The sequence below is a fragment of the Rhincodon typus genome, chromosome 7 (assembly GCF_021869965.1).
Source record: "Rhincodon typus isolate 14 chromosome 7, sRhiTyp1.1, whole genome shotgun sequence".
Taxonomy (NCBI): domain Eukaryota; kingdom Metazoa; phylum Chordata; class Chondrichthyes; order Orectolobiformes; family Rhincodontidae; genus Rhincodon; species Rhincodon typus.
In genome coordinates, this window is record NC_063338.1 from 50,418,339 (window position 1) to 50,442,604 (window position 24,266).

Consider the following 24,266-nt stretch of genomic DNA (forward strand, 5'->3'; position numbering starts at 1 on the left):
CTCTCCGTGACTCCCTTGTCCGCTCCACACTCCCCTCCAGCCCCACCACACCCGGCACTTTTCCCTGCAACCGCAGGAAGTTCTACACCTGCCCCCATACCTCCTCCCTCACCCCCATCCCAGGCCCCAAGAAGACTTTCCACATCAAGCAGATGTTCACCTGCACATCTGCCAATGTGGTATACTGCATCCGCTGTACCCGTTGTGGCCTCCTCTACATCGGGGAAACCAAGCAGAGGCTCGGGGACCGCTTTGCAGAACACCTACGCTCGGTTCGCAATAAACAACTGCACCTCCCAGTCGCGAACCATTTCAACTCCCCCTCCCATTCCTCAGACGACATGTCCATCCTGGGCCTCCTGCAGTGCCACAATGATGCCACCCGAAGGTTGCAGGAACAGCAACTCATATTCCACTTGGGAATCCTGCAGCCCAATGGTATCAATGTGGATTTCACAAGCTTCAAAATCTCCCCTCCCCCTACCGCATCCCAAAACCAGTCCAGCTCGTCCCCGCCTCCCTAACCTGTTCTTCCTCCCACCTAACCCCTCCTCCTACCTCAAGCCGCACCCCCATCTCCTACCTACTAACCTCATCTCGCCCCCTTGACCTGTCCGTCCTCCCTGGACTGACCTATCTCCTCCCTAACTCCCCACCTGCACTCACCTTTACTGGCTCCATCCCCGCCTCTTCGACCTGTTTGTTTCCTCTTCCCCTATCTTCTCCTCTATCCATCTTCTATCCGCCTCCCACTCTCTCCCTATTTATTTCAGAATCCCCTTCCCCTCCCCCATTTCTGATGAAGGGTCTCGGCCCGAAACGTCAGCCTTTCTACTCCTATGATGCTACTTGGCCTGCTGTGTTCATCCAGCTCTGCACCTTGTTGTCTCTATTATTCAAGCTGATTTGCTTGTTGAGGGATTCAGTTTTTTTTTGTCCTCTGTGACAAAGACTGATTGGGGTCTGAAATTGAAATTTATTGTATTAATTATGCATTTGCATTCGTGAGCAGTTTGAACTATGCAGGCTGCTGACGTGAATAAATGTCCTAATGTAGCAAATCACAAATACGCTACAACATTTAATAATTGTATTTTGTAAAACTTTCTTATTTAACTGTGCAATGCTGGATTAAATGGAGGTAAATAAGTGCATAAAACACAAATAAGGGAGTGTTTTAGGAGAATTACATTGTGTTGTGATGGATTTGCTTTTAGAATGCAATAGGCTTTGTTTGGGACCTGCACTTTACTTGTCCAACTGAAGTGTATTTCCTTGTTTGTAGCTTTATTCATTATTTTCCCAGATATTTTCTGCAGGCGGAGTACTTGTACATACTGCTTTGTGACAGGAAAATTTTCTACTTACAATCATAGAATTCCTACAGTGTGGAAACAGGCCCTTCAGCCCAACAAGTCCACACCAACCCTCAGAGCAGCCCAGACTCATTCCCCTATAACCCATATAATCTACACATTCCTGAACACTACAGGCAATTTAGCATGGCCAATCCACCAAGCCTGCACATCTTTGGACTGTGTGAGGAAACCAGAGCACCCGGAGGAAACCCACGCAGACCGGGGGAGAATGTGCAAACTCCACACAGACAGTCGCCCGAGGGTGGAATTGAACATGGGTCCCTGGCGCTGCGAGGCACCAGTGCTAACCACTGAGCCACCGTGCCACCCATAAATTATGTTGTGCCTTTTGAGATGGCAGGATGTCTTAAAGCACTTCCTCAGCATTAAAGTACTTGAGAAATATAATCTGTGTTATAATAGAAGAAACGGAGCAACAATTTGCAAAGTGCCCCAAATAGTAATGAAATGAGCATTAAAAAATATGAAAACCACTTCAGTAGTGAGCTGATGAAATGTGTTGCTGGCTGTTGAGCGAAGTAAAGGTGGAAATAATAGAGGCATTGGCAATAACTTTCAATTCCTGAAACAAAAGCAGAAATTGCTGGAAAAGCTCAGCAGGTCTGACAGCATTTGTGAAGATAAATCACAGTTAACTTTTTGGATCCAGTGACCTCTCTTCCCATCTGTTCGCTGGAGAGGTGCCAGAGGACTGGAAGACCACCAGTCAGTGGTACTGTTATTCAAAAAGGGAGTAAGAGATAAACAAGGAAACTACAAGCCGTCAATCGAGCCTCAGTGGTCGGGAAACTATTGAAAGCAATTCTGAGGGATAAAATTAATCTGCACTTGGAGAGGCAAGGATTAATCCAGGATTGTCTGCATTGTTTCTTGAAGGGAAGGTCATTTGTGACCAAATTGATTGAATTTTTCAGTAAATCAGGGCAATTCAGTCAGCATAGTCTACATGGACCTCAGCAAGGCTTTTGATAACGTACTGTACGGGATTCTGATAGTGAAGGTAAGAGTCCATGGATTTCAAGGAAATTTGGCAAATTGAATACAGAATTGGCTGAATTGCTTAAGAGGTGGTGATAGCCTAGTGTAATTATCATTAAAATACTTATCCAGAGACCCTGTTCTGGACACTTGGATTCACATCCTGCGATGACAGATGGTAGAGTTTGAATTCAATAAATATTCAATAAATTAAGAGTGTAATGACCATGAAACCATTTCCGATTGTCAGAAAAACCCATCTAGTTCGCTAATGCTGTTTAGGGGAGGAATTTGCTGTTTACTTAGTTTGGCCTCCATGTAACGCCAGACCCACAGCGTTGTAGTTGACACTTACCTATCCTCTGGGAAATTAGGGATGGGAAATAAATGCTGCCTGACCAGTGACACACACATCCCATGAATGAATTTAAAAAAAATGTGGCAGAAAGCAGAGGGTGAGGTTTGAAGGGTGTTTTTGTGACTGGAAACCTGTATCCAGTGCGATTCTCCTGGAATCTGTGTTGGGGGCCTTGCTATTTATTGCGTATATAAATGATTTTCACTTGAACACAGGAGAGTTGATGACTAAGTACACAGATTATACAAAAATTTGTGGGGTGTTAAATAGTGAGAAGGATAGCCTCAGATTACAGGAAAATATAGATGAGCGAGTTAGGTGGGCTGATCCTCTAAATCGGCACCTGATACGGCAGCACGTAATAGATGGGAGCTAGGCTCTTGTGCCAAGTCTTAATCAAAATTAAGGGCTGGAGTCCAGAGTGAATTTTATTAGAAATTGGTTCTGTGATCACTGATACAGCTGCACCAGTATCGACCTCCATTAGAATGCAGATGACCATTTAAACAGACATTTATCTTGATTGGTTCTGATTTTGAAGTTGCTAAGCAATTTATCTGTTCCAAACCAGATGTGGGTGGACTTCCAAGGCTATGAACTCTCTAGATACCGGCCTATGAGATATCTTACTCAATTTAGGACGAGTAGAACTCTTTTGCTGTCTTGACTGCACATACAGGCAGCAACAACCATGGCTAGTCAGCCAGGATCCTAAAGGAAATTTTAACTATTTGGCTGAGGCTTGACTTTGTTTTGGTGTTTTGCTATGGGTCAACCTAGAGTCCCTCTGATCAGGTTGTGTCCTAAGTGAGGCTACACAATTACCCACACTCAAGTGTGTTCCCCAAGTTCTGTCCATTTCCATTGGAATACCATGAAACTCATATGGTTCTCTTGCCGTGTTTTCAGATGATAGTCAGTTGTAGTGGCCATTTGACGTCCAGTTGGGCTTCACCTGGCATGCATTTTTGCTTAGTTACATCATTAATCCCACATGCCAGATGGTCTAAGCTCCGTATTAAGGATTAAACCAAAGTCACATTCTTCTGCCAGTCATATTAACCTAGTTATCGATTCCCCTGGTTCTTGAATTGCTGAGTAAAAGCAATAGCATTTCAGAATTAGAGGAAGCTTGGGTTTGTAATGTGCCTTAACTATGTCAGTCAATTCTTCAATGGTTTTAGTAATTGGTGCCTCAGGGAAAGTTAGGCTCCTAATGACAGAAAAAGCTGGAGCTCCACAGACTGCCAGGAGAATTACTCATTGTTTTTTGTCTGCCACAATGTCATTTGCCCAGTAAAAAGAAACATTCTTTCTACATAGATAGTAGGAACTGCCGATGCTGGAGAATCTGAGATAACAAGGTATAGAGCTAGATGAACACAGCAGGCCAAGCAGCATCAGAGGAGCAGGAAAGCTGATGTTTCGGATCGAGACCCTTCTTCAGAAATAGGGGAGGGGAAGGGGATTCTGAAATAAATAGGGAGAGAGGGGAAGGTGGATAGAAGATGGATAAAGGAGAAGATAGGGGGAGAGGAGACAGGCAGGTCAAAGAGGTGGGGTTGGAGCCAGTAAAGGTGAATGTAGGTGGGGAGTTAGGGAGGGGATAGGTCGGTCCAGGGAGGACGGACAGGTCAAGGAGGCAGGATGAGGTTAGTGGGTAGGAGATGGGGGTGGGGCTTGAGGTGGGAGCAATGGTTAGGGAGGCGGGGACGAGCTGGGCTGGTTTTGGGATGCGGTCGGGGGAGGGGAGATTTTGAAGCTTGTGTGAAGTCCACATTGATACCCTTTTACTGCAGGGTTCCCAAGCGAAATATGAGATGCTGTTCCTGCAGCTTTCGGGTGGCATCATTGTGGCAATGCAGGAGGGCCAGGATGGACATGTTATCCAAGGAGTGGGAGGGGGAGTTGAAATGGTTCGTGACTGGGAGGTGTAGTTGTTTGTTGCGAACCGAGCGTAGGTGTTCCACAAAGCGGTCTCCAAGCCTCCACTTGGTTTCCCCGATGTAGAGGAGGCCACAACGGGAACAGCGGATACAGTATACCACATTAGCAGATGTGCAGGTGAACATCTGTTTGATGTGGAAGGTCTTCTTGGGACCTGGGATGGGGGTGAGGGGGGAGGTGTAGCGGCAGGTATAGCACTTCCTGCGGTTGTAGGGAAAAGTGCCGGGGGTGGTGGGGCTGGTGGGGAGTGTGGAGCAGACAAGGGAGTCACTGAGAGAGTGGTCCCTCCGGAAAGCCGATAAGGGTGGGGAGGGAAAAATGTCTTTGGTGGTGGGGTCAGATTGCAGATGGCGGAAGTGTCAGATGATGATGCGTTGGATTCGGAGGTTGGTGGGGTGGTACGTGAGGACGAGGGGGATTCTGTTTTGGTTGTTTTTGCGGGGAGGGGATGTGAAGGATGAGTTGCGGGAAATGCGAGAGACACAGTCGAGGGCGTTTTCGACCACTGTGGAGGGTAAGTTGCAGTCCTTGAAAAACAAGGACATCTGGGATGTCTGGGAGTGGAATGCCTCATCTCAGGAGCAGATGTGGCAAAGGCAAAGGAATTGGGAATAGGGGATGGCCTTTTTGCGGGAAGGTGGGTGAGAGGAGGTGTATTCTAGGTAGCTGTGGGAGTCGTTAGGCTCGAAATGGATATTGGTTTCCAGGTAGATGCCAGAGATGGAGACCGAGAGGTCCAGGAAGGAGAGAGATGTATTAGAGATGGTCGAGGTGAACTTAAGGTTGGAGTGGAAGGTGTTAGTGAAGTGGATGAACTGTTCAAGCTCCTCGCGGGAGCACGAGGCGGCACTGATACAGTCATCGATGTAACGGAGGAAGAGGTGGGGAATAGGGCCAGTGTAGCTTTGGAAGAGGGATTGTTCCACGTACCCTACAAAGAGGCAGGCATAGCTTGGGCCCATGCTCATCACTTCAGGTGATCTCCCACCTACAGTCTCTAACCTCATCGTTCCCCAACCCCGCACCGCCCGTTTCTATCTCCTTCCCAAAATCCACAAACCTGACTGCCCTGGTCGACCCATTGTCTCCGGCTCCTCCTGCCCCACTGAACTCATCTCCACTTATCTTGACTCCATTTTCTCCTCCTTGGTTCAGGAACTCCCCAGCTACGTTCGTGACACCACCCACGCCCTCCACCTCCTCCAAACTTTCCAATTCCCTGGTCCCCAACACCTCATCTTTACCATGGACGTCCAATCCCTGTATGCTTGCATTCCCCATCCAGATAGCCTAAAGGCCCTCCACTTCTTCCTGTCCCGCAGGCCCGACTAGTCCCCCTCCACTGACACCCTCATCCGCTTAGCCGAACTCGTCTTCACCCTCAACAACTTCTCTTTCAATTCCTCCCACTTCCTACAGACAAAGGCGGTGGCCATGGGTACCTACATGGGCCCAAGCTATGCCTGCCTCTTTGTAGGATACGTGGAACAATCCCTCTTCCAAAGCTACACTGGCCCTATCCCCCACCTCTTCCTCCGTTATATCGATGACTGTATCGGCGCCGCCTCGTGCTCCCACGAGGAGCTCGAACAGTTCATCCACTTCACTAACACCTTCCACTCCAACCTTAAGTTCACCTCGACCATCTCTAATACATCTCTCTCCTTCCTGGACCTCTCTGTCTCCATCTCTGGCAACCACTTGGAAACCGATATCCATTTCAAGCCTACCGACTCCCACAGCTACCTAGAACACACCTCCTCTCACCCACCTTCCCGCAAAAATGCCATCCCCTATTCCCAATTCCTTCGCCTCCGCTACATCTGCTTCCGAGATGAGGCATTCCACTCCCAGACATCCCAGATGTCCTCGTTTTTCAAGGACTGCAACTTCCCCTCCACAGTGGTCGAAAATGCCCTCGACCGTGTCTCTCGCATTTCCCGCAACTCATCATTCACACCCCCTCCCCGCAATAACAACCAAAACAGAATCCCCCTCGTCCTCAAGTACCACCCCACCAACCTCCAGATCCAACGCATCATCCTCCGACACTTCCTCCATCTGCAATCCGACCCCACCACCAAAGACATCTTTCCCTCCCCACCCTTATCTGCTTTCCGGAGGGACCACTCTCTCCGTGACTCCCTTGTCTGCTCCATACTCCCCACCAGCCCCACCACACCCGGCACTTTTCCCTGCAACCGCAGGAAGTGCTACACCTGCCCCTACACCTCCCGCCTCACCCCCATCCCAGGTCCCAAGAAGACCTTCCACATCAAGCAGATGTTCACCTGCACATCTGCTAATGTGGTATACTGTATCCGCTGTTCCCGTTGTGGCCTCCTCTCCATCAGGGAAACCAAGCAGAGGCTTGGGGACCACTTTGTGGAACACCTACGCTCGGTTCGCAGCAAACAACTACACCAGTCGTAAACCATTTCAACTCCCCCTCCCACTCCTTGGATAACATGTCCATCCTGGCCCTCCTGCATTGCCACAATGATGCCACCCGAAAGCTGCAGGAACAGCATCTCATATTTCGCTTGGGAACCCTGCAGTAAAAGGGTATCAATGTGGACTTCACACAAGCTTCAAAATCTCCCCTCCCCCGACCGCATCCCAAAACCAGCCCAGCTCGTCCCCGCCTCCCTAACCATTGCTCCCACCTCAAGCCCCACCCCCATCTCCTACCCACTAACCTCATCCTGCCTCCTTGACCTGTCCGTCCTCCCTGGACCGACCTATCCCCTCCCTAACTCCCCACCTACATTCACCTTTACTGGCTCCAACTCCACCTCTTTGACCTGTCTGTCTCCTCTCCCCCTATCTTCTCCTTTATCCATCTTCTATCCACCTCCCCTCTCTCCCTATTTATTTCAGAATCCCCTTCCCCTCCCCTATTTCTGAAGAAGGGTCTCGATCCGAAACGTCAGCTTTCCTGCTCCTCTGATGCTGCTTGGCTTGCTGTGTTCATCCAGCTCTCTACCTTGTTATCTCAGATTCTTTCCACATCCTGGGCCCAGTCCTCAATGGCAGGGTCGAATGAGTGAAGCTTCCAAAACAAAGGTATGATTTAAGAAATGCTTGCACCAACTCAAAAATGACCCTTGTAATATTCAGGATTGTGTTTTACTCTCGTTGCCACTGTAATAACTCCACAGAAGCCGATATCCCATCACCACACTTATTGTGAGAAATTTTGCACCACATACCACAGGAAGGACGAAATCACCCTGGAAAGGGTCTAGAGGACATACGTGAGAATGATCCCAGGAATGAAAGGTTTAACATATGAAGAATGTTTGAGGACTCTGGGACTGTACTCGATAGACTTTAGAAGGATGAGGGGGGAATCTAATTGAAATTTACAGAATACTGAATGGCCTGGACAGAGTAGACGTTGGGAAGATGTTTCCATTGGTAGGGGAGACTAGGACCTGAGGCACAGCCTTAAAGGGAAGAGCCTTTAGAATGGAGATAAGGAGAAATTTTTTCAGCCAGAGAGTGGTGAATCTATAGAATTCACTGCCACAGAAGCCTGTGGAGGCCAGGTCATTGAGTATATTTAAGACGGAGATAGATAAGTTCTTGATTGTCAAGGGGATCAAGGGTTCTGGAAGAAAGCGGGAGAAAGGGATTGAGAAACTTATCAGCCATGATTGAATAGCAGAGCAGACTCGATGGGCCGAATGGCCTAATTTCTGCTGCTGTGTTTTATGGTTTTATGGTTTTACGGTCTTATGGTCTTACTAAGTTACCCATTATTTACACATGAACAATGCTTGACTGTACTACTGCCTCATTCAGAGCCAGGTACTAGAGTGTCAGTATCTCTGACGCTTACCCTTTTCAAATGTCAGCCAGGACTCCCTGATTGGACCCGATCAACAGCCCCAATCAGGAAACTCATATTCTATGAGGTCCAGCTAGCTGACCTCGTTACAATCATTGCATATGAGATGCTGGCCTTTATTCACCATGGCATAGAATTTAAGAGCAAGAAGGTGATGCTGAGACTGTATAAAATATTAGTTATACCCATTCTGGATTATTGTGTGTAGTTCTGAAAGTCCACATTATAAGATGATTATCATAGCACTGGTGAGTTTTGATTATGAAGAGAGATTGGATAGGCTGAGGTTATTTCTGTGGAGCAGATACTAAGGGGAGGACATGATTAAGATGTATAAAAGTATGAGAACATAGAAAAAATATTTTCACCCAGAAGGTGAAACTCACTATGTGTAAGGGTGGCAAAAGCAGAAACAGTCATAACATTTAAGAAATACATGGATGTGAGTTTGCAACACCAAGGCTTAAATGTCTATGTGCCAAGTGCTGAAAAATGGGATTAGAATAGTTAGGTGGCTGTTTTTGACTGGCACAGACTTGATGAGCTGAAGGGCGTTTTTTTGGGCTGTAGATAGCTTTGACACTATCAGTGAACCAGATGAGTCTTTACGGCAATCAACAGTGGTTACATAGTCACTATTAATCTAAGACTTAACCTGTCTCTCTCGACACATGTCTGCCATCATGGCCATCTCTGGATCTGTCTCAATCCAGTCCCTGTCTCTCCGGAGGGAATGTTGATTATGACAGGCCCATTTAACCTGAGGTAGATGCGCTGAGTTTGGAAAATGTCTGACTTGAAAAGCTTTCTATTTCAGTAGCGAAAATACAGTCTACCATTTCAGAATGTTAAGATACAAGGAATTCGCAAAGTTGAATGGTCAGATAACAGTGCAGTGAAAGTAATTTCCATCTTCATTTTTTCAGTCACATCTTGGGAGTTCTAATGCTCAGTGCAATACTGCATGTCCAACTCATTGACCCAGATCATCATCGCAGCATTCATGCTGAGTGCATTACCTTTTGCCCCTGAAAATTTCTGTGCCCCAATGTGTTTTGCACTCTTTCAGCCAGGGCTTCCGATCCCGGCTGCAAGAGTGAAGTATCAGTGCAGTCTTTCAAAGGGAAGTAGGCAACCAGAAGAAAAGTCAGACCAAAAGAAGACAATGCCCCCTTTGTGTCATTTTAGCTGCTATTTTCAGGTAAGTTATTAAAAGTCTCCAGTTTTTCACTGTTGATGAGTGGGTGACTGAGTGAAAAGATGATTGGATGGGGATGATATTGGCTCAAGGGACTGTATTGGTGACGTAAGCAGGTTAGTTTGATTGCGTGCTATCTGGTCAGGTGATTCTTGAGTCACTTGGCTTTAGGGTAATTGTGTTGGATGGTTTGGAGGGTAGTCTGTATTTTACGACAAATATCCATATGTTGAATTAAGTAGCAAAAAAATTTGAGATTTACATTGGCTTTATTATAAATCTATGGTTTAACACGTACATCATTTTCTTCCCATCTGGACCACTTCTTTGCCCAGAAGCCAACTCCCCCAGCCTCTCACTGTGGAAGAATCATGCTCTTTCTTTAAATAAACTCAATCACCTAATTAACAGATCAATCATTAAGAGGCACAGCCCACTATTAAAACCCCAAAAATCCAAAACCCAAAACCAAAAGGGGTGAAACAAGCCAGAGGGCAAGATCAAAATTGTACTGGTGCAGGAGATAACGCACTCCAGCCCCCACAGCACACCCCTATTCCAAGAAGTCTCATTGTACTGGTGGACACCGTTTGAAGAGACTATTATTTTATTATTTTAAAACCCATCACCACATCTGCAGGGTAATTAATTATCAAATAACAAACACTGCCCACCAGGAACAATGCCACAAATAATTAACAAAAAAAGGTGAGGAGGAAACAAAGAAAGGAACTAAATCAAAATGGAATTAGTAGGGAAATCATATATCCCAGCCCCACAGTGCCCACCTCTCTCAAAGATTGCAAGCTCCTGGTAGACACTGTGTGCTCTGTATTGAGGGAAACCTGGGTATAAACATAGCCGCAGAAGAGATGGGCAATCAGGGATTAAGAACTCCTCCACTATTTGCTGCAAGACCTGTTGGTAGCTACTTTAACCAGACTGAGAGCCCAGCTCTTATTTTCTGTGTGGCCCCCTACCAAATTAATTAAATCAACTGAACAGTGACAATTAACAAGCACCTGAAGCAGGTGAGACTTGGACCCAGACTTTCTGGCTCAGTGGTATGTATACTATCACTGTACTGCAAAGACTCCCCCATCAAAATCTATAATTTAAACATGGGATTATTTAATTGTAACTGTTAAGGGCAATTAGGAATTGCCAAAAAATGCTGACATTGCCAAAAAACTCTAAACCTTATGGTCACTGAGCAGCAGTAGCTTCTTGGAAATCTCATGACTTGATGTCCTTCTGAAAAATGGTTGAGAATTTCTTATGTCATTGTTTACCTGAACAATGCTCTGAGCATTGTCTGCAAGTTCCAGAGTTGAATCCACATTTCAACAAACTGGTCAAATTTTTGTTGCATTCATGTTGTGATCTAGACCACTAAAGATGTTTCTTTAAATCTCTTAATTAGTAGTTGAAACATGAAACATAACTGTTTGTTTTAAGGTAACTGTACCTATCTCACTCCCTCTCCTAAAATTGGCAAAAAAATAGTCAATTTTGCTGATAAAACTTTGCAATGTTCTGGATAACTTCAACTTGAACTTTAAGTGCTAATACACAGAATGTGTTTCAGTAAGGATCTATGTTTCCATCTGTTGAAAGTTGGTGGTAATGCAGGCACAAGGCATACATTTTCAATTTAATAATAACATCACCATTGATGTGAATGTGCTCAATCTAGCATATACAGTGCAGCGTTGTCCAATAACATTTTGATGCCTGCCAAACTAATGGTGACAAAGTCACTCTTTTCACCACATGATACAAAAGAAGTGCAATATCAATCAAATAGAAACATAGGAACCTATTTCACCGTTCAATAAGATCATGGCTGATCTGTGGCCTAATTCCATATGCCTGTTGTGGACCCATATCTCCTGGTATTCTTGCTTAATAAAAAAAAAATTGTCAATTTCAGAATTAAATTTTACAATAGAGTTAGCATTGACCACTGTTTGAGGAAGTGAGGTGCAAACCTCCACTATCCTTTGTGCGTAGAAGTGCTTTCTAACATTTCTCCTGAATGGTCTGGCCCTAATTCTTAGACTATGCCCCATGGTTTTAGAATCTTCAACCAGTGGAAATAGTTTATCTATCCTGTCTTTCCCTGTTAATATCCTGAAGACTTCAATTAGATCACCCCTTAACCTTCTAAATTCTAGAGAATAAAGGCCTACTTTGTTTAATCTGTCCTCATAACAACGCTTGAAATCCAGAATCATTCTTGTAAAACTACATCGAACTCCCTCCAGGGCCAAAACATCCTTCCTAATGTGAGGTGCCCAGATCTGTTCACAGTATTCTGAGAGTTCAAACTAGGGTTTTGTATAACTGCAGCACAAAATCTGCATCCCCATGCTCCAGCCCTTTATGAAGGGATGAAGGCCAGCATTCCATTCTTGACTATTTTCTCCACCTGTAAATGCACAATCTTATAAAAATAGGTTTAAGGTATTTTCTACCAGCTATCAAGCCTGCACCAATCTCTGGCAGAGCCCAGAGAATAACTTCAAAATCATTTTGCAATCTCACTGTTCCACAAAGCAAGTATATTGTGTTCACTCAAAAATGATGATAACATCTACTAACTGAAATATCCTGTTACCACAGTTGGTTGGAAGTCTGTTTTATGATGCAGAGTGATATAGCACAGGTTCAATTCCTGTATTGGTTAAGGTCATCATGAATCTTGCCTGGGGCATGGTGACCTTAGGTTAACCTCACCCCCAGTTGTATATCTCTAACAATACTCAGTATGGTGTGGCTTTAAAAAAAATGGGAGCATCAATTCATTAGGTGTCTGTAGTTGATTCAACCCACGTGGCAAGTGATGAGCATATTGAATAAGACTTGTGTTATGGATGGTGTAGTATCACTTAGTGTTGCACTGTTGCAGCTGATAGGTGTTGGAGAAGGAGTACTTTTCATCCTTATTGCTTGGGTACAATTGAAACGCTCCGATTTTCATTTTCCTTATGACATGTGTACCAGGCAATGAAGTCAATTGCTCTTGACCCTGTAAACATCAGTCGCAGGATTGGGTCCCAGGGATTTTGAATAACTTAGCTTCTTTTGTCCATGAGGAGCAGTTAAGAATTCAGTCTATTTTTTGGCAATGCTATATTTAGTAATGAACTATCGTGCCTATCTGCCAGATGACAAGCAATTTATTATGTAATCACAAGGTAACCTTAATAGTTTGAACCAATGTGCCACTGATGAACATGTCATTACATTGACTTATGGTGTTATTTAAATAAGCTTGACATTACTTGACATACATTTAAACTAGAAATCCCAGGACTACAATGTTCAAGCTGTTGCCTGTAGCCTTCATGTCATATGTCTTATGTGGCATTCTTTTATAGCTGTTCCAAATTGAAGACCATTGAACACTGTAAAGCAATAATTCATGAAAATTTTATAAGGCCATAAGACATAGGAGCAGAAATTAGGCCATTTGGCCCATCGAGCCCACCATTCAATCATGGCTGACAAGTTTCTCAACCCCATTCTCCTGCTGTGTGTTTAGATTTAAATAGATAGTGGCTGGTGACTCATTGCAGTAGTATACTGTTGTGGTTAAATGTAAATTTTTCTAAGTCAGTAGTATTTCTGAGTTGTGACACCTTAAGATCCTAACTTTTTTATCCTTGCAAATCTATCTTTTTTGATTTATTACTGTCACGTGTACTGAGGTGCAGTGAAAAGTGTTGTCGTATGTGCTTTACAGGCAGATTATACTATAGAAGTGCATCACAGTAACAGAACACAGTGCAGAATATTGTTAATAATAATACAATGTTACAACTGCTGAGAAAGTGCAGAAAGAGATCAACATTAACATTAGAGAGCTCCATTCAAAAGTCTAATAACAGTGCGCAAAAAGCTGCTCATGAATCTGTTCGTACGTCTATACAACTTCCATATCTTCTGCCCGACGGAAGTCGGTGGAAGAGAGTATAATCGGGTAGGAGGGGTTTTTTGTTATGTTGATTGCTTTCCCAATGCAGCAGGAAATGTAGATGGAGTCAACGGACAGAAAGCTGATTTTCGTGAAGGACTGGGCTGTGTTCACAACTCTGTGTAGTTTCTTTCAGAAGAGCAGTTGCCATACCGTGCTAGGATGCAGTGTATCTTTAAAAATTTGTAAGTGTCTTACGGCCATACCGAATTTCCTTGGCCTCCTGGGGAAGTACAGGTGTTATTGTGCTTTTTTGACCGTCGCATCGACATGGGTGGATCAGGACACATTGTTGGTGATCATCACTACCAGGAGCTTGATGCTGTCAACCATCTCCACCCCAACTCCATTGATGCAGACAGGGGCGTGCCCTCCATTCAGCTTCCTGAAGTCAATGACCAGCTGCTTCATTTCGCTGACATTGATGGAGAGATTGTTGTTAAGCACTCAATCTCTTTCCTGTACTCTGTCTTGTTGTTGTTTGAGATCCAATCCATAATGTTGATATCATCAGCAAACTTGGAAATGGAGTTGGCGCAGAATTTGACCACACAGTCGTGTCTGTATGGGGAATATAGGAAGGGACTGAGTATGCAGCCTTGCAGGGCACTGGTGTTGAGGATTATCATGGAGGAGGTTTTGTTGCCTATCCTGACTAACTGTGATCTGATGGTCAGGAAGTTGAGATTCCAGCTACAGAGTGGGGAGCAGAGACCTATGTCCTGAACTTTGGAGATGAGTTCATTTGGAATTATGCTGTTAAAGGCAGAGCTGTAGTCACTTAGCAGGAGCCTAACGTGGGTATTCTTGTTGTCCAGATGTTCCTGGGATGAGTGTAGGGCCAGGGAGATGGTGTCTGCTGTGGACCTATTGCACCAGTAGGTGAATTGCCAGGGATCAAGTCAATCTGGGAGACTGGAGTTGATATGAGCTATGACCAACCTCTCGAAGCACTTCATAATTATGGATGTCAGAACCACTGGGTGGTAGTCATTGAGGCATGCTTCATGATTTTTCTTTGGCAATGGGATGATGGTAGTTTTCTTGAAGCAGGTGGGGACTTCAGATTGTAGTAAGGAGAGGTTGAAGATGTCTACGAGTACCTGCTGCCAGCTGATCCGCACAGGATCTGAGTACACAGCTGGGACTCCATTCAGGCTGGTCGCTTTCCAAGGGTTCACACTTAGGAAGGCTGATCTAACGCCTGTGGCAGAGACCGAGGGTACAGGTGCATCTGATGCTGATGGGACAGGTGATACCAGTTCACTGCCCTTCTGTTCAAAACAGGCATAGAATGCATTGAGTTCATTGGGTAGGGATGTACTGTTGCCTGCATTCTGTTCAACTTCACTTTTTAGCCCATTATGTTGTGTAAGCTGTGCCAAAAAGGACAGGTATCCATTGGTTAGTCTGGGTGTCAAGCTTAGTTTGGTATTGCCTCTTAGTGTCCCTTATGTGAAGGTCGTACCTGGATTTCCAGTATAAATCAGGGTCACCCAACTTGAACATCTCAGACCTGGGCTTCAGTAGGTAGTGGATCTCCAAGTTCATCCATGGTGTCCATTTGGGGAATGTTCAGATTAACAACTTCGGCACACAGTCATCTACACACTTATTAGTGGAGTCTGTAACTGTAGGGGCATACTTGTTTAGGTTGGCCACTGAGTTCTTGAACTTGGACCAGTCCATTGACTCCAAGCAGTTCCATAGAAGCCCTTCAGTTTTGTCAGACCAACACTGCATTACTTTCTGTACTGGGTCCTCATGCTTAAATTTCTGCTTGTAAACCAGGAGGAGGAGCAGTGTTGTGGTCTAATTTTTCAAAATACAGATGAGGGATGGAGCAGTACACATCTTTTATGAAAACTGAAAGAACTGCAGATGCTATAAATCAGGGACTAAAACTGAAGTTGCTGGAAAACCTCAGCAGGTCTGGAAGCATCTGTGAAGAGAAATCAGAGTTAACATTTTGTGTCTGGTGACCCTTCGTCAGAACTACTGATAAAATCATTGTGCCTGTTTTCTAGGCACCCTAATTTACCTATTCAAGGATTTTAACCCCAGTTAAAGGATTCCTTGAAATAATGACTCACATCATTCCCAAAGACCATGGCTGGTTTCCACCTTCTTCTGAAAACCTCCCTTTAACAACCCCAAATATGATCAATGAAGGCACTAAGTATGTAGAAATATTCCAATTGACTGCTACGTTGATGAGTTACCTGGTGATGTATAACAGTCTGCAGCTTGCTCGTCAAATTTAATGAAGCCCAGATTGATAAGGCTTATCTTCTCTGGTGCATAGAAGATTCTGTAGAAATAAATGTTGACCCACTTGACTTGCTGGCAGCAGTTCTTAAATCATTGTTGGGAAAGTTGATGGGGATTGATTGTGCTGGAATGTTGTGCAGTTCAGTCAGCATTTTACCTGGAGCTCCAGACGATTTGAAAACAAAACTAAAACTTACCTTTTCAGAAGTAGCTGCTTCTGAGACTTTATCAAAGCCAGTTGGATATTCTTGTCACAATATTTATATGGCTAGTCCAGTTCAGTTTCGGGTCAATGGTAATTTCCAGAATATTGACAGTTGGGAACTCAGCAATGATATCAGTCACAGAAGCTCCCTTTGGTCAATGTCCTAGTTAAGAAATTGACCAGGGGTTTTTCTTCTACCATCACCACAAATGTACCTTCACTGGTCACTGTGCATGTTGGGATTCCTATAGTCCCAAATGCTATAACAGTTGCCTTTATTTTCAACTTCGTAAATAGTACCTGAGTCATTTGCCAACCCTGCATACTTGATGTCAAAATATGGTGTGTCAAAGTCAACCTACAGGAAATGGCAATCCTGATCAGATAATTTCTCATGCAAATACCATGGAAGGCCCTAGTGAGTTCTGAAAAATTCCCAATTTATCTTAGATTACCAAGGAAGGGTAAGACATCTCAAAAGTTTGAGCAACTAGTGAAGCTAGCTGTTCCTCGGTGCTACAATGCAGTAGCTACACAAATGATGTTCACCACTAACAGGATGCTTCTATCAAGCCAAAAGACACCCTGCCTGTCAAGCAAATGAGTAAAGTGGTTTATGAATGTCAGGTATGTAGGCCATATATCCAAAGAATGACAGATTGTATCAAATAGCATATCCTTCCAGCTGTTCACAACAAGTAAGGAATGGACCGTACCCACCCAGCCTGCGCTTGCAAAACTAACAACACAGTTAATGTCATTCTGTGATTGGATAATCCCAAGTTCGCAAGAAATTATACCGAAAACAAATTGAGAATTGTTATTCAGGCTCACGGTTTGGCACTCGTGTGTACCAGTTTCAACTCAACAAATTAGGTGACCTCTCTTTGCTTGTTCATTTCTCAGGGCAATGCCCTGCCAATCAGTCAACCTGTCTCATTTAAAATGTAAATAAAGCCTGACAGGTATCTATCGCTCATTAGTTGGTGGATTCTCCAAATCAATGCCCCTACTGATCAGAGTTAGAGTGAGGTGCAGTAAGTAATGAGAAAAGCTAATAAAAAGTTTTCGTTTATTGAAAAGGCGATTTGATGCAAAAGTATGGAGGTTCTGCTTCAGTAACGCAGGGGATTGGTGAGACCTCATCTGGAGCATTGTGTGCAGTATTGGTCTCCTTATTTTAGGAAGAATAAAATGTGCTTGAAACAGGTCAGAGAAAGTTTACCAGATAAATACCCAGAAAGCGTGCGTTGTCTGAAGATGAAAGCTTGGTTAGGTGAGGCATGAGGCTGCTGGAGGTTAGAAGAGTAAGAGACACCTTGACTGAAACATATAAAGATCCTGATTCATCTTGACAAGGATGATATGGAAAGGATGTTTCCTCGCATGGAAGAATCTGGGACTGGGAGTCACTGTTTAGAAATAAGTATCATCTATTTAAGACAGATAAGGAGACTTTTTTTTCCTCTGAGTTGTAAATCTTTGGAATTTCTTCCTGAAAAGTTGATAGTAGCAGTGTATTTGAATATTTTTAAAGCAGAAGTCAATAGATTATAAATAAATAAGGTCAAAAATCATACAACACCAGAATATAGTCCAGCAGGTTTATTTGAAGACACAAGGTTTCAGAGTCCTGCTCCTCCTCCAGGTGTCAGTGAGAGAGGTGGCATCAGACACAGAACTTATAAGCAAAAAATCAAAGGGTCATAGAACTGATGTGAATGTATTGAACAAACCTAAGATAGCTGTTAAATCTTTAATCAGTTAGAAAGGATTAATATGCAAAACCCAGAATTTCTTTCAAGTCACTGCCCTGAGGTAACTAAAGGTTTTATTAGCATACCAGAGGTGACATCTCAGGTCAGACAATGCATTTTAGACATGAAGCCTTGTTTAGAATCTGACTGTGTATTAACTTGGAGTCAGACTGGTTTTATTTCCAAAATAGGAATTTATAAAATAAATCTTTAAAATAAAATAAAATCACATGGACTGTCTACAAATTGTGTGATTTTTGAAAAAAATAGAATGTATTTGCAATTACAAATCTGCAAATGTAAATTCACCCCATACGTTTATGTGCATGTGTGAGGGGGAGAGAGAGAGAGTGTTTGTGTGTGTGTATGTGTGTGCGCGCGCACGCTTGAGAGAGAGTGTGTGTGAGAGAGGGTGTATAATGTGGTGGAGTCATCTGTAGTGCGACATGAACCCAAGATCCGGGTTGAGGCCATCTTCATGGGTACTGAACTTGGCTATCAGCCTCTGCTCAGTGACTCTGTGTTGTTGTGTGTCCCGAAGTCTGCCTTGGAGGACGTTTACCTGAAGATTGGAGGCTGACTGTCCTTGACCGCTGAAGTGTTCCCCCATTGGGTAGGAACATCCCTGTCTGGCAATTGTTTTGCAGTGTCCATTCATTCTTTGTTGTAATGTCTGGATGGTGTTGCCAATATACTATCCTTCGGGGCATCCTTGTCTGCAGCGTTTGAAGTAGACAATGTTGGCTGAGTCACATGAGTATCTGCCGTGCACGTGGTGGGTGGTGTTCCCATGTGCGATGGTAGTGTCCATGTCGAACATCTGACATGTCTTGCAGAGGTTGCCGTGACACGGTTGTGTGGCATAGTGGTCGATGTTGTCCTGAAGACTGGGTAGTTCGCTGTGAACAATGGTCTGTTTCAGGTTTCACGGTTGTTTGAAGGTGAGAAGTGGAGGCATGGGAATGATCTTGGCAAGGCGCTCATCGTCATCAATAATGTGCTAAAGGCTGTGAAGAACATGGCATAGTTTCTCCGTTCCCAGGAACTACTGTACAAAAGGGTACCCGATCAGTCGTATCCTGTATCTGTCTTCTGAGGAAGTCATTACCCGTAATGAAACTGGGTCAAAACTGGAACTACTTTCCTAAGCTTACTGTGGGTACATCTGCTCCCCGTGTTGTGCTGAGATCCGAGAGAGCAGTTCAATACCACATTCTCAAGGGCAATTGGGAAAAGACAATAAACACTGTGGATGGACCTTGATGTAGACTCCTCGGCAGCCAGAAATCTCAATCAGTAAGGATTTGAACTTTTTTTATCCCCGTATCACTGAAACCATTTAATAAAGTTACAACTTGTTCATTCAGGTGTAACGTGCTTTAAATGACAATGTGATTAATGAACAGAACTGGCTGTGAATGAATAATTTTATAATTGTGGAATTCAATCAAATAATTAATTATCAAGTGTTTTAAACTATTTAAAATAAAAATGATATCTTTATGAAGTTTTGACCTTTACTTTGATCCAAATAAATGTCCTTCTGTTTAATTTTCATTCTATAAACATTTGCATAAGGTATTTTACTGCTTTTTGCTTCTTTATTGAATATCTGTGACAATCCTTTTGAAGAGACTGGATGGCTCAATGACATTACTCCAGCTGCATGCTGGGAATGCCTAGATATGAGCATGTACAACTGGTTCCAATAGCACAACATGGAAGGTGAAATTCCTGTCAGTGAATTTCATATTTCTGGATTACAGAGCAGGACTTCCAACCTCCCACCTGACGCTCCAAAGTTTCCCACATGACCTTTGTCTTGCAATCTTTGCTAGTCCTCTGTCATGCTACTGTGTTCCCCAGTAGTGACCTGCCACAGAGGATTACCTGTCTGACCACAACTAGTCTCTCAATCCAGCCAAAAAATGGAGACAAAAATTTTAATGGGTTCCAGCCATTAAATTCACTCAAAGGAATTGGAATACAAGCAGAAGGAAGTGTTACTTAAATTTCATTAAGCCCTCATCAAACCTTGATCAGTTTTGAGCACTGCGCCTCAGGAAAACTATATTGTCCTGGGGATCAGTTAGAGCACAAAAGAATGATACTAGCTTTTAAGGTAAATGGTTAAGACAGATTGAAAAAGAGGGTTTAGAAAGTTTAATAAGCTAATAGTGATGTTTAAAAAGGTGAATGGATTCAATAAGTTAGATATAAAGATGTGATTGCACTTGGTAGGGGAGTGCAGAAAAAAGATTAACTCATTCTTCATCTCAAAATTAGAATGAGCCCCATTTGGAATAAAATCAGTATTTTTTATTCTTTTATGCAAAGGGTGGAAATCTGAAACTTCTGAATTTGACCCCGGTTGGGTCAATTTTATATTTCAAAATTGAGATTGACATTTTTTTTTCTGTAGGTGCCACAAGGGATATGGAGAAAGGGTGGCAAATGCCCATAATCTAATAGAGTGGCAGTACAGGTTTAAGGACCTAAATGGCCTAGTTCTATAGCTGTGTACTCTTTTTACTATGTTGGCACTGTTTCTCTATTTAATTTACAGATTTCCGGCAACTACAGAAAGTTTTCATTGTTCCTGTTACGTTTGATGCTTATTTGCTGATACATTGTATGATTTATTCCAATATTATGTATTTTTCGTTTCCACCAAGCTTAATATTATTTAATGTTGCAACTTCTATTTTGCTGACTTTTAGCTGTGTTCAGCAGTTCTGCCCAATAACTCTTGCTATCCAGTATCATTTCAAGTTTTGTTTAATTTGCAGTGCTGCCCATCTCTGTTCATCTGAATTGAGTCATATAAATGATTCATTCCAATGAAAGTTTGCTGTTCCATTTGAATCCCTTGAGTGATTGGTTGATCCAAATTACAGCTCCCAAATGGGGAGGTGGTGGGCCTAGTGGCAGAAGTGAAATGTAAATTCAATAAAATCTGGAATAAAGAGCTGGCCTAATAGCTATGTAACCATTGTCAGTTGTCATATAAAAAAAATCAGGTTCACTTAATGATAACACAGTGTGGGCTGTAGGCTCCCAAGTTTGGATATGAGGTGCTGCTCCTCCAGTTTTCGGGTGGCCTCCTTTACGTCGGTGAGACCAAGTGGAGGCTTGGAGACCGCTTTGTAGAGCACCTGTGCTTTATTCGCAACAAACGACAACACCTTCCAGTCATGAACCATTTCAACTCCTCCTCCCACTCCCTGGGTGACATGTCCATCCTGGGCCTCCTCCAGTGTCACAATGACGCCACCCAGAAATTGGAGGAGCAGCACCTCATATTCCACCTTGGGAGCCTAAAACCTAATGGCCTAAATGTGAATTTTACTAGTTTCAAAATCTCTCCACCCCCGGCCTCATCCCATGACCAACCCTCCCTGTCATCTCCGCCTCCTTGACCTGACACAGCCTGTCCATCTTCTCTCCCACCTATCCACTCCTCCCACCTCACTGACCAATTCCCACCACTCCCTACGTGCACTCAAATATCACCATCCCACCTACCTTCTCCAGCCCCACCCCTCCTCTCTCTGTTTATTTCTGAGTTCCCTTCCCCCTCTCCCATTTCTGAAGAAGGGTCCTGACCCGAAACATCAACTTTCCTGCTCCTCTGATGCTGCCTGACCTGCTGTGCTCCTCCAGCTCCACACTGTGTTATCTCTGACTCCAGCATCGGCAGTTCTTGCTATCTCTAAGGTTCATTTAATGTCCTTTATGGAAAGAAATCTGCTATTCTTACCTGGTTTATCCTATATGAAACTCCTGACCCACAGCAATGTGGTTGACTCTTAACTTCCCTCTAGGAAATTAGGAATGCGCAATAAGTGCTGGCCTAGCCAGTGATGCCCATATTCCATGAACAAATATCTAAAAGAAAGGCCTGTTGATGAAACCTGCTGCTCAGTTTAAACAATTAAGTCTGGCACAAGAGAGTAAATGAATTCAGTGAAATAATTCAAAGGGTGGGAACCATTTTTTCACCAAAATTAACAGGTGTTTTTTGGTCATGTTAAATGAGGGATAAACATTGGCCAAGACACCACCAAGACTTCCTACTTTTCTTTGAATAATGCAATAATGTTCTTTTATGTCAAACTAAACAAGCAACTGGGAATTTGGTTCGACATTTTATTTGAAAGCTACATCTCATGTTCCTGAATTGTGGTAAAGTGACAGTCTAGGTTATCACTCAAGTCATGAAGCCCTTCCCACTTTGACGAGTTTTATGTATTTCTTCCTAAAATTAAATTATAGTTTCAAGACATGTATGTACTTTCCATGACAGTAATACTTTTTAAACCAACACCAATAAATTGGTCTTTTTTACTTCTAGGTGTTGTAAAAGTGGATTATGGAGATGTGTCAGCTAGAAAAGGCCTAAGAGAAAGACTGAAGTGTAAATCTTTTTCATGGTACTTGGAAAATATTTATCCTGACTCTCAAATCCCAAGGCGTTACTACTTACTTGGTGAGGTAGGAATATTAAGAACTTTTCCTTGTTTTTGAGAATTGTGAACTTGATTATAAGTAAGGCTTTTTTAATTTAAATTATGAATGAGTAAAATGTTACTATTCCACTGATCTGATATGCTCCAAGCTATTTTTTAAAATGATGGATTATAGAAATTACTAAAGAGTCAGCAGGTTTCCACTATTTAAAGAAAAACAAAATTAGTGTTTCAGATGGATGACTTTTTATCAGAAGAATTTCTGATGAAAGAATTCTGATTTCATACTGAAATCTTAATTTTATTTTTGTTCAGATACCATTTGATTTGTACAATTACAACATTTCTAGTTATATTATCAATATGAAGTATTGGTAATGTTTTGGCAGCATCGGAGGAGAGAGAAACAGAACTCAAATTTTTAGGGCAAGCTGAATGCAACTCAAAAACCAGTTCTGAACAAGAATCATACTTGCCTCAAAATGTTAATGCTGTTTCTGTCTCCACAGATACTGCCAGACCTCCTCAGTTTCTGCATTTGTTTAAGTTTTCAGATTCAGATTAACACTGTATTCTGTATAACACTATATTCAGCATTCTGTTCCATTACCTTGATGTACTTATATAAAGTATGATTTGTCTGGTTAGCACACAATACAAGACAGTGAAAAGTATCTTGGTACGTGACAATGATACATCAAATCAGCTTTACAGCATCCACTGTATTTAACTTTTATTTTGTTTTTGCTTTAGGATGTATTCGTGTTTGGCTTGAAAAACACAGCATTAAGTAGACATTACATAAATTATTGAATCTGTATTTTCCCTAAGGAAAAGGACAGAATTGCGGGCCAAGTAGATTTTATGAATCAGATTTTTTGCCCGCTGAGTGGGAGCACACCGGTGTTTCCTATGGTAGTCCAAAACAGTTATATGTCAGGAGTTTTTGCCATTCTATGTCATGCCTATATTTGGCCCCACAGTCAGATTTCCATTCCAAACTGAGCAGTGCATTTAACATGACTCTAGTCACACCTGCAAGTGGAACTCGACTACAAGTGTAATCCTGTTCATAAAAATTGCATTTGTCCTTTTTTTAAGTGCTACTTTAAATAGAAGGCTGTTTATTCTACATATACAGTACATAAGTAACATGTTGTGGAGAAATTAATTTCCTCTGATCATAGTTTTGCTTAAGGCTTGTATGAGTGAATTCCAGTACAATCAAACTGAACATATGCACATGTATTTCAGTTTTATAAAATCTGAATCCACAGTGACTTCAATAAGGATGTATTTGTTCGTAATAGCTTCAACCTAATTGATTTCAGATTAGAAATGTTGCTACAAACCAGTGCCTTGATAATATGGGGCGGAAAGAAAATGAAAAAGTGGGCATCTTCAATTGCCATGGCATGGGAGGAAATCAGGTAAGTACTCAATGTGAAATGGCCTAATTATTATGTTATTTTTCCTTTTATTTCCTGGTCTGTACCTGAGCACATTGACAGTCTGGTTAGCAGGCAGGTGGTGCAACCAGTGACAGAGAATAGCAATCAGGGATCATCTGTGATAGCCTGTGGCTACTGGTGGAGGAAGAAGAGAGAGACCCCAGGAAATCTGTGAGATGTCCTTTGAATTTAATTAATGCTCCCAATTTTGCTGTGGGGAGCCTGATTTCAACATGTTAATGACATGTTCTACATCAACATATACACCCAAGACAACCTCCTGATACTCACATGCCACAAAACATGCATTATAAAAATGGCAACAGGTACATGCTGGTAACAGGTACATTTTTTCCTGTTTTAATTTTAAAAATCTAATCTAACTGTCTTCAATTCATTGTAGGAGGATTAATATGTCGCA

The 24,266-nt window shown here is 42.9% G+C and overlaps 1 protein-coding gene across 6 annotated transcripts in view; it reads left to right on the forward strand.

The window, feature by feature from the left end:
* The window catches only part of galnt13 (UDP-N-acetyl-alpha-D-galactosamine:polypeptide N-acetylgalactosaminyltransferase 13), a 349,729-nt gene that overhangs the window by 256,637 nt on the left and 68,826 nt on the right, over positions 1-24,266 (forward strand). For all 6 annotated transcript variants that reach the window (XM_048599345.1, XM_048599346.1, XM_048599342.1 and 3 more), the window contains 2 exons: positions 22,280-22,419; positions 23,726-23,824. In XM_048599345.1, the coding sequence (XP_048455302.1) occupies positions 22,280-22,419; positions 23,726-23,824 (239 nt within the window). The remainder of the gene's footprint in view (positions 1-22,279; positions 22,420-23,725; positions 23,825-24,266) is intronic.